General features: G+C 39.1%; 1 protein-coding gene across 1 annotated transcript in view; it reads right to left on the reverse strand.

Annotated features, from left to right (window-relative positions):
• Positions 1-19,746, reverse strand: part of LOC118831563 (katanin interacting protein) — a 221,041-nt gene that overhangs the window by 98,709 nt on the left and 102,586 nt on the right. The window contains exons 6-7 of the mRNA XM_036738951.1: positions 5,220-5,348; positions 177-441 (exon numbers count right to left, since the gene is read on the reverse strand). Of these exons, the coding sequence (XP_036594846.1) occupies positions 177-441; positions 5,220-5,348 (394 nt within the window). The remainder of the gene's footprint in view (positions 1-176; positions 442-5,219; positions 5,349-19,746) is intronic.

Here is a 19,746-nt window from a genome sequence, read left to right on the forward strand (position 1 = left end):
GGTTTTTCAGTCCACTGAGACCTGTTCCTTTGAAGCCACAAACCTTTTGACTCCTGCAGGTGCTGACCCCATCCTGGCCTACTCTCATGTTAAGGTAGAATTGAGGGGAATCACCTTGAAAGATTAAGCATTACCAAACAAAAATAATGCCACATCGAATGTAAAAAATAGCTCACTTTTGGATGCTGGATTAAATTCCAGTACAATGAGTGTGTTTGAGCATTCAGCATTGAATCCCTTCGCCTCCTGATCCTTGGGAGCTTCTTCTAAAACAGAGTCACTTCCAGAAAGTGGAAGGTCATCTCCAGAAGAGTCTAGAGTCTTATCCTCTGGCACCTGTTCTGTGGATAAGTCCTCTTCAATAGAGTCATAATCTTCATTGGAACAGTCTTTTTCTTTTTTCTGTAGATTTACACTAAGCTCCAGGCTTTTTCTCAGTTCCTAGCAGAATCCAAATAGATTAAAAAAAAAAAAAGAAGTAGTACTCACAGAACACCTCATTTGAAAATAATTAATTTTAGCCAAAGAAAATATTTCCACTGAAATAACATTTAGAAACAAAACAAAACATCACTCCCAAACCTGTTCCCCCATCTCTATATTTTGTCATGGATAGACCTGAGGAAAAAAAATAAGGAGCAGGGGTAAATGGGCATTTCTCTGAAGAAATGGGAGTAAGGGGGGAGGGTAAGATAGGCACTGAGATTGGTTTAATTTAATATTTTTATGTATAGAGCAAAATCTCCAGGAATGTAAGTGACAAACATATCATATTCTCTTGGATTCCATTAACCATGGCTATGGAAAACCTAGCTTTTTTGGGATGAGGCCCACTTCTGGCTATGTGTTCTTAGACCTAAGTGGCAGATTTCCCAACCTGCCAATAGAGTATATAAGAGAACATAACAGCCTCTGAAATGCTAGCCTTGAAAACCCAAACCTATAAAGCTATAGCTGGCATTTAACAGCTGGCATTCCTATATCACTTTTAAGATTCACAAAGCATATTACATATATTAAAAGGTCATAGCAAATCTTAAACTTTATTATCTCCTAGGTCACACATCGCTTGTAAGACACACTTTGAACCCATGCTGAAAGCCCACTACTCTCATTTTTTATGCCATCCCTTTCAAATCTTAATGGAACCATGAAATGGGGACATTTGGCCCCAAATGGATATGAGTGTGCCCCAAATACTGGATTCTTAGCTTTGGAGAGTTTTATATCTCCATAACCTTTTTTTTTAAACTGTCACATTTTTCAAAGGAGTGACTGCTTTGGATTTTCTTTCTATTAATTGCCTTTCCAAGGGTTTATTCATGTCTACACTGTTCTAGAAGTCAATCTATGAAGTCTCTCACACTAAGGAAAACATCTCTGCCTAATGTGAAATCAGTATTGTTTATTTCTAATTGTTCGTCTACTGACTCAAAAATCATCCTTTAGCTTTCAAACCAACATAAAAAGGAAACTTTAATATAATTACCTGTATGAGCCAGACATCATTTCCTACCTCAATTCATAGAAACTGCTTTGCAAGATTTCTAAAAAATCTCATCTCAACTACACAGAACCAAGGCTTATTTCAATACTTCCCAGATCTTTAATTGTATTCCTGCACATGCATCTTCTGCTGTTGCATATAACAATCCATCCATGCCTCCTTAGTCTAGCAGCTCTCAAACACTTTGGCCTCAGGAGTCCTTTATACTACTAAAAATTATTGAGGATCCCAAAGAACTCTTGTTTATGTAGGTAATATCTATTGATATTTACTATATTAGAAACTACTACTGATAAAGTTTTAAAATATTAATTCACTTAAAATGACAATAATAAACCCACTGATTATACATTGATGCTAACATTTTAATGAAAATAATTATATTTGCCAAAACAAAATAAAATTAGTGAAAAGAGTTGCATTGTTTTACACATTTTTGTATATCTCTTAAATGTTTGGGCTGATGGAAGACAGCTAGATCCTTATATCTGCTTCTAGTTGAGGCATATGCAGAAAGTCTGGCGTCACACAGATTTGTAATTGGATAAAAGAAAGGAGTGCATTATTAGGCAAATAATGTCTTATTATTATTATTATTATTATTATGAAAACAATTTTGATCTCATGGACTCTCATGGACTCTGAGGGACTCCCAGCATCTAAAGGCTGCACTTCAAGAACAGTACCTTAGTAGACAGTCTTCTTCAGTTGCTACAGTGAAAAAAATATTCTTCATCCAGTGGCCAATCTTATGTCAATGAGTTTCCTTCTCACCTACTGAGATTGGTCCTTACCCCACAGCCACGTAATTCCTTGTCAGGTCCATAACCGAAGGCCTTTCTAAATTGACAGGACCTGCAAGGGCCCATGCTCCACAGGCAGAGCTTGGGTCTCCTCTATACCATGTCTAGAAACTGGGGCAGGATATTAGTTGAAGAATTTAATGTTTATTCAGCATGACTCATGTTAACTAATTAATTATTATTCTTGGCTTTGGGGCACACTTTCTTCAGGGAACATACCTTTGCTACTGATCCATGTTATCTGTGTGGAACCACAATGGCAATACTGAAAGTATTCTATGCGTTTGGGACCTCTATGTGTGCTGAAGTGCATGGCTGCCAGACTTCATCAGTTCATGGCCCCAGAGATAAGCAGCTGTTGACACAGGGAATGGGGAAAGAGAACAGAATGTCTTCCCCAACTTTTACTTGAAAGTGATAAAACCACTCTCTTCATCTGCTAGACTTTTTTTCAATGTGAGGAATTTAAGGCTTGATAATGAGGGATCTTTCTGTACCTTGTCACAGACGGAGGTACTTGGGGCCCAGCATTGTGCAGTGCCCCATTACCGGCTGCCAGATAGGCCTAGACTTAAAAATACCAGCCTCATTAAGGCCCCATTCATTAAAATCAGCCCTAAAATCCTCTCCCCTCAACCTACATACAAACACTCCCAGTCCTACCACAGGGTAGCCTCTGTGATTCAGGCCATGGAAACTGTGCTGAAAACAACTCAGCATTTTTGAAAAAGTGCTAGGTTTAGTGGAAGAAGGGAAGAAACTGAAAAAGAGAAGGCGTTTAAAGGAACTGACCCAAGGGACAGATTCCCAGGGGTATTTATGTGGTTATTTTCTCCCATATTACCTGAATTTTTTCATTCCTTTTTATTCTATTTAACTCAATTTGACATTTATTATCTACTATATCCAAGGTACCTTGCTAGGCACCAAGGTATGTTGGTAAGCAAAATGGGCTCTTAGCACTTAGTTCAACCAAGTGCCCTTGAAGAGTTTGGCTTTTGTTTCCTTTGAGTAATTCGGTGTATTTCATTGAGTCTTACTAGGTGCTAAGCCCCAGGCCCAAACCCCTATTAGGTGCTAAACACTATGTGGGTGTGAACCTCCCAGGGTCCTAAGGGGAGGTGCTAACTCAAGAGCCAATCATAGCAGCCCAGGTTCTGGTCATTCAGATGACGTTTGATGACGTCTGAAACGGTATAAGAAGACAAGACAGAGCCATTTGTGCAGGGCTCTCACTCTTGGTGGTGTGTGGAGACTCCGGGCAGCTGTAGCTAAGAAGCCCTCCAGCTTGTAAACCCAGATGCTGAGACTTTGTTAAACTCTGGTAACTATGTATTGGGATTTGAATCAGACCAGGTCTGTCTGTTGATGTTTGTACTTTGTTTGTATTTTGCTCTGAAGTTCAGGGTGCTGGCTTTTTCCCCCTGAACTAAGTGAATGATATTTGTATGATAAATTAAAGTAAGCTTATCAACCCCTTAACGTTGCTTTCCTTACTAAAGCAGATCAAAAGAACCTGTGCTTTTGCAGCGTGTTGGTAGCATTCTTGTTGCTGGGCTTGTGTTGGTCTTTCACCACCTCCCACAACAGCTGCTAGCCAGATTGTTGAAACACAAGGAGAAAAAGACAAACATAAAACTCTCCTTGCTCTCAGAGCGCTTACATTTCATTTGGAAGGGTATAAGAAGTACAGAGATAAGAATAATGTAAGACATGAAAGGCATTATAATATAATGATATAATATCATTATCAATAATATAAGACATGAAAGGGACCACCAAAACAAACAGCTTTAGAAAAATCTGAGGTGGGAGAAAGAACCAATCACCACATTTCAGACATCCACCTGAGCTAAGCATTTTCCTCTTTGAGTACTACAAAGACTTCTTTGATTGTTAAGAGACCTTAATGAAAACTAGGTGACTTTCCTTCTACCTGCACAGAGGAAATGGGCATTTTAAGTGGGGACAAAGTAGATACTTTTGACATTTGGAACCCTTTGAAGGATAGAGCAAGTCAGGTAGAGTGCCACAGTGGGAAGTTTAAGGAATATGAAGACTGATCACTGAGGGCCTGAGGAGAGGGTAGAAAGGGGGCACAAAAGGATGCCAAAGGCAAATTTTGCCTATTAGGCTCTGTTTCCAGGGTAGGAAAAATAAAATTTTCTGTTTCCTCCTACTCCCTCCTGCACCACATGGGTACTTTCTGAGTTGCAGGCTTGGAATAATGCTATGAATCTCTGATAAGAAAAATCAGGAATGCAGCTCAGCTATATTATGAGTTAAATAGGCGGTATTTTGGAATACCTACTAATAAGAAAGCACAGATTATAGTCCTCATCCATGCTCTCTATCTTCTCTGGGTCTCTTTTTTGGAAATTATTTTTTTCATTGAAGTTTTCCACTGTAGATTAATTCAGGAAATTAATCCTACCTTAATAGTGGCCCCTCTTTCATTTTTTAAAACAACATAAAATGCAATTGATAGACTGTCATTTTGGAGCATCTTTCCTCTGGGCAGTGCACCAAAAATATTTTCAACAACCTTTGGCAGGACAGCAAAAAACCAGGGCAACATTTTCTTTTCTCAGTAGGGCCTGTACTTTTATGGAAGAAAGACATTCATAATAGCTTCTTACTTGTGACCATTAATTCCAAAGAATATAATGTTTAATAGAATCAGATAAATCTCTCACATGTTGCTTTAACTCTTTTGATGTTCTTGCTGGAGGCTTTTCTTTTGTTGTCATTAAATACTGGTCTTATTACTTGCTTTTTACATTTCACCTGTGGTCAGTTAAAGGACCTCACCTAGTGATTCAAATTATGGCCCAATTGTTTGAACAATCAAAGCAAAGTCTATGGTTCTTTCTTGTTCTATGTTGGTGTAGTGTGAAAAGAGATCTTACCATTACATCATGAAAAGTTAAGAGTATCCTTTCTTTGTCTGCATCGCTGTGGGGGTCTGATTGTCCATGTGTATTCAGAAGGGAAAAATTAAAATCACAGGGAGTGCTGTTGGTGGGATAACCAGGATTCTAGAGACAAACACAAAGAACAAGGTGCGGTCAAAATTCTTCACTATTTATCAAGTTATAAAACATCTCCTACATGGCAACTGATGCTTTCTTGAAGAACAGAATCTCAGAGCTGAAATAGACCTCCATGGCCATTAGCCCAACCTATATTTGATCAAGAATCTCCTCTCCAACATACCCAGCAAACGGTCATTAAACCTTTGCTTGCAGATCTCTACCGGAAGAACATGATACTTCCCCAGGCAGCCCATTCACTTTTAGATAGCTCTAATTGTTAGGAAGCTTTCTCTTCAATTACGTTTAAAATTGCTCTATATTTTGTTCAACTTCCGTGTGTCCCTCTAAATTTTGCCCCCAATTTGATCCTCTTGACGGTGACAGCCTTTAAACTCTTTTCAAGAGAATGATCACATCCACCACCCACACCAAGTCGTCTTTTTTTCAGGTTAAATGTATCTCCAGTCCCTTTAACTGATCTTCATGTGGCATGATCTTCCTGTGCTTCCCCATCCTGTCTGTCCTCCTCTCTTTGCTCATCAAGCTCGTTAAAGTGCTTCCTAAACTGTGGTTCCCCTGGAGATGAACACAAACCCCAACATGGAGTATGACCAGAACTGAATACAACAGAACCATCATATCTCTAGGCCAAAATATGAGGTGGACTACAAGGGCCATCGTTTTTCTGGCAGCCATATCACCCTGCTGACTCATATTGAACTTCCAACCCCTCAGGAGGAGGCTAAATTGACATAACTGAACTAAAAAGGCAACTAGAAAGCTAATTTCAAGTTTATTAATCCCACCTTCAGGGTGTTTGCCTGGTCAGGTAGAAGAATAAACCAAATTAATCTTTTCTCTTTCAAATTTATATCTGATGATATGTAGTTGACATATCATAGATTAGTGCAATGGCCTTCTAATTAGACTCTAGAGTCTCTCCACACCCGTCCATCCTCCACAAAGCTGCCAAAGCTATTTTCCTTAAACACAAGCTTGACCATGCCACTCCTTTACCAATAAGTGCCAATGACTCCCTATTGCTTATAGACTAAAATACCAATTTCCGTTTAGCTTTTTAATGACCTTTACAACCTGGTTCCAAACTAACTTTCTAGCCTTACTGGATATTACTCCTCTTCCTTCATAGTATGAGCCAAATAAACTGGACTTTTCTCTTTTCCTCATACATGATACTCAATATCCCATATTCCCATATTTGCACCACTGTCCCCCATGCTTAGAATATACTACCTTCTCATCTCTGTCTTACAGAATCCATCTCTCCCTTTAAGATGCAGCACCACCTTTTACAGGAAGCCTTTTCTGACTCTCCCAGCTGCTAGTTTGCTCCCTCCCAAAATGTCTGGTACTTAACTACTTTGGACTGATGTATCGTATCGTCTCATCTCGTCTCGTATCACATCGTATCATATTATACTATTGAATTTTGCTCAGTAGGCAATAGAGAGCCACTATGGATTTTTAAGCAAAGCAATGAAAGGGCCACATTGATGTATAAAGAAGCTTCTTCTTGCAGCTAAATGGAGGATAGACTTGAAGGGGGAGAGTGAAGGTAGAAGATCTGTTAGGACTACTATAATTGTGGAGGGTGGTAATGAGGATCTGTACTAGTGTGATGGCAGTAGAAATAGAGATGACAGATGTAGGCAAGAAAGGTAGAATCAACAGGAGAAGGTAACAGATTGGACATGAGAGGTGAGGGAGAAGGAGACAAAGATAATCCTGAGGTTTGAACATGGAAGACTAGGTAAATGGCAATATAGCTAGGTCCCAATTAGCACAAATAATGAACCTCATGATGTGGTGGCATTATTCAAATTCACACTGCATATTTTCATTGGGCTGGAACCAATGACCATATTTCATATAACTTTGAATAGCACAGATTTGAATACATGTGACCACCTCAGGGGATTCACTATTTGAACTAATGAAGACCACCACAGATTTATGGGTAAAGAGAGTACATTTCTTATTGGACAGGTTGAATTTGAGGTGACAGTGGAATATGCAGGTGGTGATATTCTGTGGGCTGCCTATTAGAGACTCAGATCTGGAGTTCAGAAGAGAGGTCAGGAGTGTCTACATGAGCTTAAGAAGTTATCTGCACAGAGATGTGGGAGTTTATGAGCCTGCTGAGAAAGAGAGTATGGAGCAAGAAGAGGGCCAAGGACAGACCTGGGAGGAATATTCACATTTAGGAATTGGAAAGAACTTGACATCTGGTTTATTTTGAAAATGTCTAACTCTAAAAGGATTCCAAAACAGCTTTCCTACTTGTCAGAGTATCTTTAGGCTATTCCATCTCTCAACAAGCATATGTCTTCATTTGAAAACAGGATGACCAACCTTTCCTCTAGTTGTACCCTTTCACTTTAAAGTAGAAAATAACATTCTGAATCAGCTCCCTGGGAATGAGTGAATGTCAGGGTTGATTTTTCCTCCCTTAGTAGTGGAATTCCTTAGCCTTCCTGCACACTATTTACTGAGCTTCCTTTTCATGTTACAAGTGGGGGTAGTTATACCCTTATTATTACCAACTCTTGTTTACCTAGCATTATAAAGCTCGTAAAGTACTTTGCATAGGTTATTCTCACAATCGACCTGTGAGATAGGTGCTGTTATTATCCTTTTTTCACAGAAGAGGAGATTGAGGCTCAAGGAAATGAAGGGGTAAGGATTAAGAGATTAAGCTGGAGTCAGTTAGTGAGGTGAGATTTCAATCCCTGTATTCCTATCTCAAGTCCAGAGCTCTATCCACCCAGAGATGCTATCATCTCTTTTCTTCTATGAATAATCCCAAATAATCAGATAATTCAAATAGCAACAGCACAGTAAACATTCCAGGGACAATCAGTAAGCTCAACTACATAAAATAATCAATAATTCACTTGCTTTTGCCTGTATATCTAGTACATGGAACAGAAGGAGAAGAGAAACTACATTCTATACAAGAGGGTGCCAGCACCCAGTAAAACATAAACAAGATGGCTAAGTGATTCAGACAAAAGCCTGGCACCTGAGAGGCTTCAGTTTTGTGTGCTGTACACAGCACTGGATTTAGAGCCAAAGATCCCTGCTCTGCCATTTAATACTGATGTGAGCTTGAGGATGCCCTTCCTTTCTCTGGGCATTAGCTTCTTTACCTCTGAAATGAGATTAGACTGGATGAGCCCTTAGGTCACATCCAGGTCCAAGTCCATGATTTTGTTGTCCTATGAATCCCACATTCTCACAGAATCCTACAAGTGGTAAGATCAGTTCTCAGGCCTGCATGTGACAGAAGAGGAGACAGAAGCCACAGGAAGGGAAGGAACTCTTAATGAGACAGCCAGTGAATCTAATTCAGAATCCTAGTTGTTCGTTCTTTACAAATGTGTGACCCTGCCTCCTACCTAACCTGAAGCTGCTTGGTTTGCAAGCCAGGATGTATTTTTGGACAACTGCGGACAAATGTTCATGTCTCAGTCTTTTCACCTTTGGAAGAAAGATAAGATTAGGTAGATGCATATCCTATGTGTTGTGAAAATGCAAGATAATGTGGATGCAAAGAGCAAAAGCTGGGCCTTTGAGAGGTGAGATAGTTACTTAGTCACTAAAGTATCTTTTTGTGACTAAGTAATGGATGCCATATTAAATAAGGTTCTACACATTATTAGCATCTCATCCAATTTTTACTATTTTGAGATTCTCAGATGAAAGGTATAAACTAAATATTAATTCAGTCTTGGAGAAAACCACTTGATCATATACTTGTAAAGAATATGTCAGATTAACTCTAAATTGGGAGTGATTTTATTGGTCTGTCTGCTTCCTACAGGAGGGAGAGATGCTAATAACACTTTTCTATGCCTTTAAATTAAATTAAAATATTTATTAACTAATTAAATTCAAAAAATATTTATGAAGTGCTAACATGTAGAATCTCTGTCCACTGATGCAGACCTGAAATTCTCTTAGATAGCTGCCTGGGATCACAATATAAATCTGTAAGTAAGTACTCAGGGTAACACAGTTAGTATCTGTAAGAGGCAAGTTGGAACACAGGTCTTCTTGACTCTAAGGCCAATTCTTAGGTAATGGGAATGCAAAGATAAAATAAAATACATCTCTGCCTTCAAGTAGGGCACCTAGGTGGCAAGTGGATAGAGTTCTGGGCCTTCAGTCAGGAAGATTCATCTTCCTGAGTCCAAATCTGGCCTCAGACACTTACTAGCTTTGTGATCTTGGGCAAATCACTTAACTCTGTTTGCCTCAGTTTCCTCATCTGTAAAATGATCTGCAGAAGAAAATGGTAAACCATTCTAGTATCTGTACCAAGAAAACCTAAAATAGAGTCATGATGAGTCAGACATGACTGAAACAAATGAACAACAACTGCCTTCAAGTAGTTTATAATAGGTGGGATAAATTATATATGAAAATATCTACAAAGAGATATGAAGTCCAAATGAAAATCTGGAGGAGGAAGCGATTATTTTCAGCTATGGTAAGATCAGACCAGGAAAGTGTTCATGGAAAAGATGGCACCAGAATTGGACACTGAAAGAAAAAAGGGATTTTCACAGGAAGGATCCTTCTATTCGAAGGAGGATTTCCACAGATAAGAGATGAGGCTGGGTGGGAAGCAGCCCACTTCAGGAATGGGTGAAACTATAAGCAAAGGACCAAACATGAGTAGGGAACATGGTTTATAGACTTTTATTCCACTGTCAATTCCTTTTAATACTAAGGAAAATATTAAAACAGTAAAATATTATCAGAACCATACATATGGAAACTTGAGCAAGAGGGGAAAGCTTGGAGGTGGGAAGACAGTTTTTTTTTTTTTTTTACCTAAAAGGCCAGACTAATAATTATAGATTAATAACTGTTGAGGGAACTACCATTCTTCCAGTCACTCAGGTTTGAAACCCTCAACATTATCCTCAACTCCTCGTTCATTCGGCCTTCGCCTGATCAGTTGCCAAATTTTGTTATTCCTTTCTCAATAACATCCCCCCCATCTATCTTCTTTTCTTCTCCTCAAAGCCTATGCTGTATTCAGGCCCTCCTTGCCTCTCACCTGGACTACTTCACAGGTGTCTAATTGGTCCTGTCAACTTTCTCCCCAGTCCAATCTATTCTCCACTCTGGCCCCAGTGATTTCTTAAAGTGCACATCCTATTGCACTTGCCTAACAGCCTTTCCTAAACTGTGACCTCCCTCTGCCATCCCTACACTAGTGGCTCCCTATTACCTCCAGGATGAATACAAAGTCCTTTATTTGGCATTCCAGGCTCTTCACAACCTAGCCTCTCCTTACACTCTCCAAGTACTCTACAATCTAGCCAGGCCTCTCTGTTGTTCCTTGTGTTCCGCACTCCATCCCTCGTCACCGTATCTTTTCACTGGGTGTTCTACATTCCTGGAATGCTCTCTCTCTCTGAACCTCCAACCTTTAGAATCCCTGGCTTCCTTTCAGATCCAGCTCAAGTGCCACCTCCTCCAGGAGGTCTTTCAACAAAGTCTCCTTAACTGCTAGTGCTGCCCTCTCAAGATCTTTCAATCTAGTCTATATTGATCTTACATGTCCAGATTTATATATGTTGTTTCTCCCATTAAAATGTTAGCTCTTGAGAGTGTACTTGAGGTGCAGCCAAGATGGTGGCTGGAAAACAGGGACTTGCATGACCTCCCAGCCAGGCCCCCCAAAAACCTATAAAAATGGCTCTGAACAAATTTTAGAACTGCAGAACCCACAAAATAGCAGAGGGAGGCAGGGATCCAACCCACAACAACCTGGATGGTGCTGGGTGAGGTCTATCGTGCACAGAGCTGGGAGCGGAACAGAGCAGAGCCCAGCGTGGGCAGAGGCAGGACCAACTACACCAGGCAGAACAAGCCCTAGCGCCCTGAATCAGTGAGCTGTGGCAGTTACCAGACTTCTCAACCCACAAACACCAAAGACAACAGAGAAGGTTGGTGAGAAAAGCTGCAGGGACAGAGTGGAAGGAGTTTGGTTTGGCAGCCGCCCTGGGGTCAGCGGGGGAGCTGCAGCTACAGAACTACAGCTGCAGTTGCTTCCGGCCCCAGGCCCACCTTGTGGGAGGAATTGAGTGGCAGATCAGAGCAGGAGTGCAGAGCCTGCTTAAGATTTTCATCCGGTTCGGGTTGGCGGTTCTTGGGGAAGAAGGAGTGCTGGTGTGGCAGAGCTGGCTGTGTAGAAATACTCTGAAAAAACAGCGCATCCCCTCAAGCTTGGAACAAAGTACTCTCTACTCTTCAAGCAGTCACACCCTGATGAAAAAATCAAGGGTCAAGTAAGTTGGCTGGGAACATGGCCAGGCAGTGAAAATGCACTCAGATTCAGTCTCAGACTTTGGAATCTTTCTTTGGTGACAAAGAAGATCAAAACATACAGCCAGAAGAAGTCAACAAAGTCAAAGAGCCTACAACCAAAGCCTCCAAGAGAAACATGAACTGGTGTCAAGCCATGGAAGAGCTCAAAAAGGATTTGGAAAAGCAAGTTAGAGAAGTAGAGGAAAAATTGGGAAGAGAAATGAGAAGGATGTGAGAAAACCATGAAAAACAAGTCAATGACTTGATAAAGGAGAACCAAAAAAATACAGAAAAAAATACTGAGGAAAACAACACCTTTAAAAATAGAGTAACTCAAAAGGCAAAAGAGTTCCAAAAAGCCAATGAGGAGAAGAATGCCTTGAAAGGCAGAATTACCCAAATGGAAAAGGAAGTCCAAAAGACCACTGAAGAAAATACTACCTTAAAAATTAGATTGGAGCAAGTGGAAGCCAGTGACTTTATGAGAAATCAAGATATTATAAAACAGAATCAAAGGAACGTAAAAGTGGAAGACAATGTGAAATATTTCATTGCAAAAACCACTGACCTGGAAAAGAGATCCAGGAGAGATAATTTAAAAATTATTGGACTACCTGAAAGCCATGATCAAAAAAAGAGCCTAGATATCATCTTTCAAGAAATCATCAAGGAGAACTGCCCTGATATTCTAGAGCCAGAGGGTAAAATAGAAATTGAAAGAATCCACAGATCACCTCCTCAAAAAGATACCAAAAAGAAAACTCCTAGGAATATTGTCACCAAATTCCAGAGCTCCCAGATCAAGGAGAAAATGCTGCAAGCAGCCAGAAAGAAAACAATTTGAGTATTGTGGAAACACAATCAGAATAACACAGGATCTAGCAGCTTCTACCTTAAGGGATTGAAGGGCTTGGAATACGATATTCCGGAGGTCAATGGAGCTAGGATTAAAACCACAAATCACCTACCCAGCAAAGCTGAGTATCCTGCTCCAAGGCAAAATACGGACTTTCAACAAAACAGAGGAGTTTCTAGTTTTCTCAGTGAAAAGACCAGAGCTAAACAGAAAATTTGACTTTCAAACACAAGAATCAAGAGAAGCATGAAAAGGTAAACAAGAAAGAGAAATCCCAAGGGACTTACTAAAGTTGAACTGTTTTATTTACATTCCTACTTGGAAAGATGATGTGTATGATTCATGAGACCTCAGTATTAGGGTAGCTGAAGGGAATATGCATATGTATATGTATATAGGTGTGTGTATATATATGTATATGGGCATGTATATATATGTGTGTGTGTATGTATATATGTATGTGTATATATGTGTGTGTGTATGTGTGTGTATGTGTGTGTGTGTGTGTGTGTGTGTATATATACATATATATATATATATATATGTATATATATATATATATATATATATATATATATATGTATATATATATATATAGAGAGAGAGAGAGAGAGAGAGAGAGAGAGAGATGGCAAAAGGTGAGTTGAATATGAAGGGATGATATCTAAAAAAAAATCAAATTAAGGGATGTGAGAGGAATACACTGAGAGAGGGAGAAAGGGAGAGATAGAATGGGGTAAATTATCTCTCATAAAAGTGGCAAGAAAAAGCAGTTCTGTAGGAAGGGAAGAGGGGGCAGGTGAGGGGGAATGAGCGAATCTTGTTCTCATCGGAATTGACCTGAGGAGGGAATACCATACACACTCAATTGGGTATCTTACCCCACAGGAAGGAAGGAGGAAGAAGATAAAAAAGTTGGGATGACAGAAGGGAGGGCAGATAGGGTGAGGAGGTAATCAAAAACAAACCCTTTCAAAAAGGGACAGGGTCAAGGGAGAAAATTCAATAAAGGGGGATAGGCTAGGAAGGAGCAATATATAGTTAGTCTTTCACAACATGAGTATTGTGGAAGGGTTTTACATAATGATACACATGTGGCCTATGCTGAATTGCTTGCCTTCTTAGGGAGGGTGGATGGGGAGGGAAGAAGGGAGAGAATTTGGAACTCAAAATTTTAAAAACAGATGTTCAAAAACAAACAAACAAAAAAGTTTTTGCATGCAACTAGGAAATAAGATACACAGGCAATGGGGTGTAGAAATTTATCTTGCCCTACAAGAAAGGAAGGGAAAAGGGGATTTGAGGGGAGTGGGGTGACAGAAGGGAGAGCTGATTGGGAAATGGGGCAATCAGAATATATGCCATCTTGGAGTGGGCAGGAGGGTAGAAATGGGGAAAAAATTTGTAATTCAAACTCTTGTGAAAATCAGTGCTGAAAACTAAATATATTAAATAAATTTTTAAAAAAAGAATGTTAGCTTTTTGAGGCCAGGGACTGGTTTTGCTTTTTTTTCTCTATCCCCAGAACTTAGCACAGTTCCTAGTACACAGTAAGCGTTTCAATAAATGTTTGTTTGGTTAAGAACAAGACAGATGAAAAAATATATTTTCTTCAATTTTATATGATCTCAGAGTTGAAAAGGATTAAATTATATATCAGATTAGACAAGTCTAATCTGTCCTGTTCTGATTACTATTTGGTACAACCACACTCAAAGAGTCCTACACAGATGAAAATCAATCTTTTTTAAAGTTTTTTGAAGAGAATATCTCAACACTTCCTTTCATAAGTCATTTTAGAGTTTAATAACTCTCTTTTCCAGGAAAGACCTCCTAAAACCTGATCTAAAACTCTCATTCTACACAGTATAGAGTCCCTCTTCATTTTCTATTAACAAAAGAAACCAGAAATATTGGGTGAAAATGGTTAACTGCAGGCCAATCTTTTATACATGCAAAACAATATGCTAACTCAGAATGACTGTTCACAATGAACAAACAACAGAAAGTAATGTGCTATGATAGGAGCAAGCAGCCCTGGATTATAGACCTGATTCAGTGTGATTTGGAGACATCATTTCCAGCCTTTATGTTTTCAATAATTTAACAAATGTTTACTGAGCACCTACTATGTGCCAAACACTACGCAATGTGGTGGGGTTACAAAGACAAAAATGAGCCAGGTTCTGCTCTCAACGATCTTCAACTCCACTGTGGGTTGGGCGGAACATCAGAAATAGTTTAGTCCAATGCAGCATTTTACAGATGAGAAAACTGAAGCGTAGAAAAGGGACATGATATGCCCAAAGTCAAAGAGGTGGGAAGTGGTTTAGAAACAGATTATCTAATCCAACTGCTTCATATGGTAACTTGAGGAAGATGAGGTCCAAAGAGTTTAAGTGACTTGCCCAAGGTTACACAATGAGTCAGTGGCAAGGCCAAAGCCCAAGCCCTTGGACTCTGGAGTCAGAAGATACAGCATTCTTCCTACTGTACCAGGCTTCCCCTGCTTAGATTTATACCCAGGTCCTCTGATTCCAAGGCCAACACTCAAGCTGCTCTACTATGGATGACTTAGTTGCCCCAACTGTACAATAAGTATGGTAATATAGTAATGTTATCTGCTCTGCCTGGCATCTAAAATCCTTCACCATCTGGCTGTTGCCTACCTTTTCAGATTTACTATGTATTACTGACCTTCCTTCTCCTCACATACTACATTTCATCTCCTCTCTTCCTGCCTCTGGACAGGCTCTTCACCATGCCTGGTATTTAATCCCTTCTTACTTCTTCCTCTTAGGAGATCTAGCTTCCTTCAAAGGTCAGCTCGAGTACCACATTCTATATGAGGCATTTCCTGATCCCCTAGCTTCTAGTGCTTCCCCAATCTGCCTCCCCCCAAAAGGACTTTTTATTCATTTTAATAACTCTTTTATGTCTTCATATCCTCAGAACAGTGTAAAGTGTCTGTCACTACCACATGTTTATTGATATGGTGACAAGATGGCTGTGAGAAATGATTAAATCATCAATCAATCAATCAATCACCAAGGACTTATTAAGTATTTACTATGCATCAGCCACTGTACTAACAACAAGGAATGAAAATATAAACTATGAAACAATACCTACACTCAAGGAATTGATATTCTAACCAGAAGATAAGAAGTATATGTCTGTATGTATGTACAGGAATATACATGTGGCGGGGGGAGGAGGGAGAGAGGAAGAAAGGGGTGGGGGGGGGAGAGAGAGAGAGAGAGAGAGAGAGAGAGAGAGAGAGAGAGAAAGAAAATAAACGTAAAGACAGCAAATGTAAACAGATACAAAAAAAAATTAAATACAATGTAGTTTGGGAGAGAGAGAACTAACAGTTGGTGGGGATGAGGAAAGACTTTATGCAGAAGGTGATGGTTAATCTGTGTCTTGAAGGAAGAGGGATTCTATGAAGCAGAGGTAAGGAGGGAAACATTCTAGGTGTGGGGTGTAAAGTGTAAAGACATGGAGATAGAAGATAAAGTGCTGTGTGTGAGCACCAGAGAGAAGATCATTACATCTATTAAAAAAACAAACAGCACATCTCAAAAGAAAGATGTAACACAAATTCAAAGTATCATTATCTCATGTTAAAAAAAAAGGCAAATTAAAAAATGTTGGCATTCGACCAAGCTGTCTAAACCTTTACCAGTGATGAAAAATATAGTAAAAACAGAAGGAAAAAGCTCTCCATCTTTGAATCATGAAGGGTTAAAATGACAAATGTGTTCCTATGCCAAAGAGCATTTCTTTCCTCCATTTCAGGAAATACTTGCAATAGAAATCGCTGAGAACACTTAGCTGAATGCAAAAAAAACATTTCTAATAAAGGCTCTGCCTTCACTAAAAGTAAGCTTTGCCATTTTATACTTTCATTTAGCAGGGAAGAAAAGCCCTTAATAACTCTCAAAGGAAAGCTGACTAGCACCCCCTCAAGACAGATGGAAAAATGAGCAGGTATTAAAAGTCAAGAAACTCAAGCTGTTGGAGCTTTGCAATGAGACCAATCTACAGCATGTGCACAAAAGAACTCTGGTAGAATGCTCTCTTCCAAGGGTTGTTGTTCCTGCTGCCATATACCCTAGTCCCAAAAGTTCAAAAGCCATCTTTTTTTAAAAATTCTTTAACATTTTCATTTAAAGATTTGAGTTCCAAATTTTATCTCTCCTTCCGTCCTCCCTGAGACAGTAAGCAATCAGACATAGGTTACACATGTGCAATTATGTAAAACATTTCCACATTAGTCATTTTGTACAAGAAGACTCTAATAAAAGAAAAAATGAAAGAAAGGGAAAAATCGCATGCTTCAGTTTGTATTCAAACAATATCAGTTCTTTCTTTGGAAGTAGATAGTACGCTTCATCATTAGTCCTTTGGAATTGTCTTGGATCACTTCATTACTGAGAAAAGTTAAGTCATTCACAGTCCTTCACTGAACAATATTGCTGTTACTGTGTACAATGTTCTCCTGGTTTTGTTCACTTCACTATGCATCAGTTCATGTAAGTCTTTACAGGTTCTTCTGAAATCATCCTGATCATCATTTCTTATAGCATTACACTGCACTAATATACCACAGCTAGTTTAGTTATTCCCCAGTTGATAGGCATCCCTTTGATTTCCAATTCTTAGCAACCACAAAAAGAGCTGCTATAAATATTTTTGTACAAATAGGTCCTTTCCTCCTATTTTGGATGTTTTTGGGATGTAGACCTAGCAATGTATTGCTGGATCAAAAGGTATGCACAGTTTTATAGCTCTCTGGGCATAGTTCCAAATTGCTCTCCAGAATGGTTGGATCAGTTTACAATTCCACTAATGGCACACTAGTGTGCTAGTTTTGAGGTGGTACCTGGGAGTTCTTTTAATTTGCATTTCTCTGATGAACAGTGATTTAGAGCATTTTTCACATGACTATACATAGCCTTTGTCTGAAAACTGTCTGCTCATGTCCTTTGACCATTTATCAATTGGGGAATGACATATACTTTTATAATTTATATATTTGAGAAATGAAGCCTTTATCAGAGATATTTGTTGCAAAAATTTTTCCCAGTTTTCCATCTAACACAGTCTTAACCGATCTCCCTTGCTCACTGCCCACATCACACCTGTGGCCAAGATCTGTCCATTGTACCAGAATGGTAACCTTTCTATCTGTCTTTTTCTCTTCTATCCTACCTCAGGCCCTCCTCACATTTATAATTCTAATTTCTCTCTGCCTCTCTATTCTTCCCTCTCTAAACTATCTTTCACAGGTGGCCAAAACGATTTTTTCTAAAACCATAGGCATGAATATGTCCCTCTCCCATTCAAAAACCTTCAATGGTTCACTAGTGCCTATTAGATAAAATACAAAACCCTTAGCCTGGCATTCAAGGCTTTCCAAACAATTTTTTTTATTTAAATTCATATCCATTCAATAAGCAAATAAGCAACTCTTCTGCATCTCACAGTCTGAGAGGGTCCCTTGGGAAAAAATGAAATTAAATGACAAGATTACACAGGGGTAAGAACTGGATTCAAGTCATCCTGACTCTCACATATAAAGTAAGTAATACATAAATGTTTTTGGAATGAATTGAAATTGAGGATGGAATCTGAGTAAAGAAAGGAATTGGGAGGGTGGGAATGAGGTGTCTTTTTTCCTGCTAGGGAAGAGTAGAGAAAACTAAGGCCTGTAGAAAGCCTGAGTGGGCCTGGGGTTGGGCCATGAGATGGTAGCTATGGCCTCTTTTAATACTATTTCTTCTTTTTTTTAACCTCCCACAAAGAGTCCTTAACTACTATCTAAGGGCAGGAAAGGGGTGGCCATACATAGACTAGGAGGATCCAAGTTCTCCAGAAGTAAGGCATGGACAAAAGGAGGAGGCACAAAGAAGGAGCTACCATTCCAACAGCTCTGGGGTACAGCACAATAAAGTGTAAGTATAAGAAAGCCTCAGGCCCATATGGAGGACCTGGAGGACAGTTTTCAAGACTGGTCTCATTATGGCCAGCAGTGATTTAGAGCAGTGATATCAAACACAACTAGAAATGGGGCCCATTATACCAAACATAAGAATCCCTGCAGGCTGCATACTGACTTAGAAAACCACATGTTAACATTATCTATGGTCTGTTGTATTTTCATTTATTTTGTTAAAAATTTCCTAATTATATTTTAATCTGGTTCAGGGGTTACTGAGGAATGTTGCTGGCCACAGCTGTGTTTTACACTTCTTATTTACAGGACTGTACCTCCCCAAGGGGATATGTGATTTGTAAGACTTCTTGTATTGAGGTGGTTTAACAAGGCTGAGCTTGATTAAAAACCTGACCCCCAAATCAGGGAAAACTGGTGCTCTATTTGAAATAAGCTGTGACTAACAAGGATACAATTTGATTTAGTCTGTGTTTATGATATGAAGGAGGGTTATCAAACATAATGCAAAATATAATTCTGTTATAGTGTTTTTGTGATGGCAAAGAATTTGAAGTAAAATGCTTTTAAATTTTAAAAACACTGTTTTGTGGGATGTGTTAGGAAACAAAGTCATTAGGTCATTCCATGAAAAGGGCATTATTTTCCTCCCTCCAAAATGGAAATTGGTAATTAATCTCAGAAATTCAAATCCGGGTCTTTTGCATCCAAATCTAGTTCTCTTTCCTCTGAACCACAGGGTAGTGACAGTGGTAATGAAGTTTCAAAGAAAAAAAATTATACTAAAAATTTCGATTTGAATAATGATGAGAAAAATATGCTGTTGTTCCTTCATGAATAATGTAATAATTATGTAAATGGGCTTTGGAGAGGATGATGGAATAAGAAATTGGAAGTAGAATGCAGACCCCTTGAGGACAAGGTTGATTTATTTTTGTCGTTGTTATCTGCTGAGTGTAGGGCAGGATCTTGTCCAGAAGAAGGGACTAAAAATGTTTGTTGAACTGATTTCTCGCTCTCCCTCAAAATAAGGATAATGCCAAAAAAGGAAAAAAACTATCCAAAATTCTTACAAGAAAATTTAAAATCATCAAAAAGTCAAAGAGCAAGCTTAAAGAGACCTCTGCCCCTTCAAAAAAAAGTCACATCATCAGAAAAATCATCAGAATGAAGATATACTAGAACAAGTACCAACAGTTGCATTAGAAAAAAAATGCAAGAAATTTCTCAAGGTAACATTA

This window comes from Trichosurus vulpecula, chromosome 9 (genome assembly GCF_011100635.1).
Source record: "Trichosurus vulpecula isolate mTriVul1 chromosome 9, mTriVul1.pri, whole genome shotgun sequence".
Classification (NCBI taxonomy): domain Eukaryota; kingdom Metazoa; phylum Chordata; class Mammalia; order Diprotodontia; family Phalangeridae; genus Trichosurus; species Trichosurus vulpecula.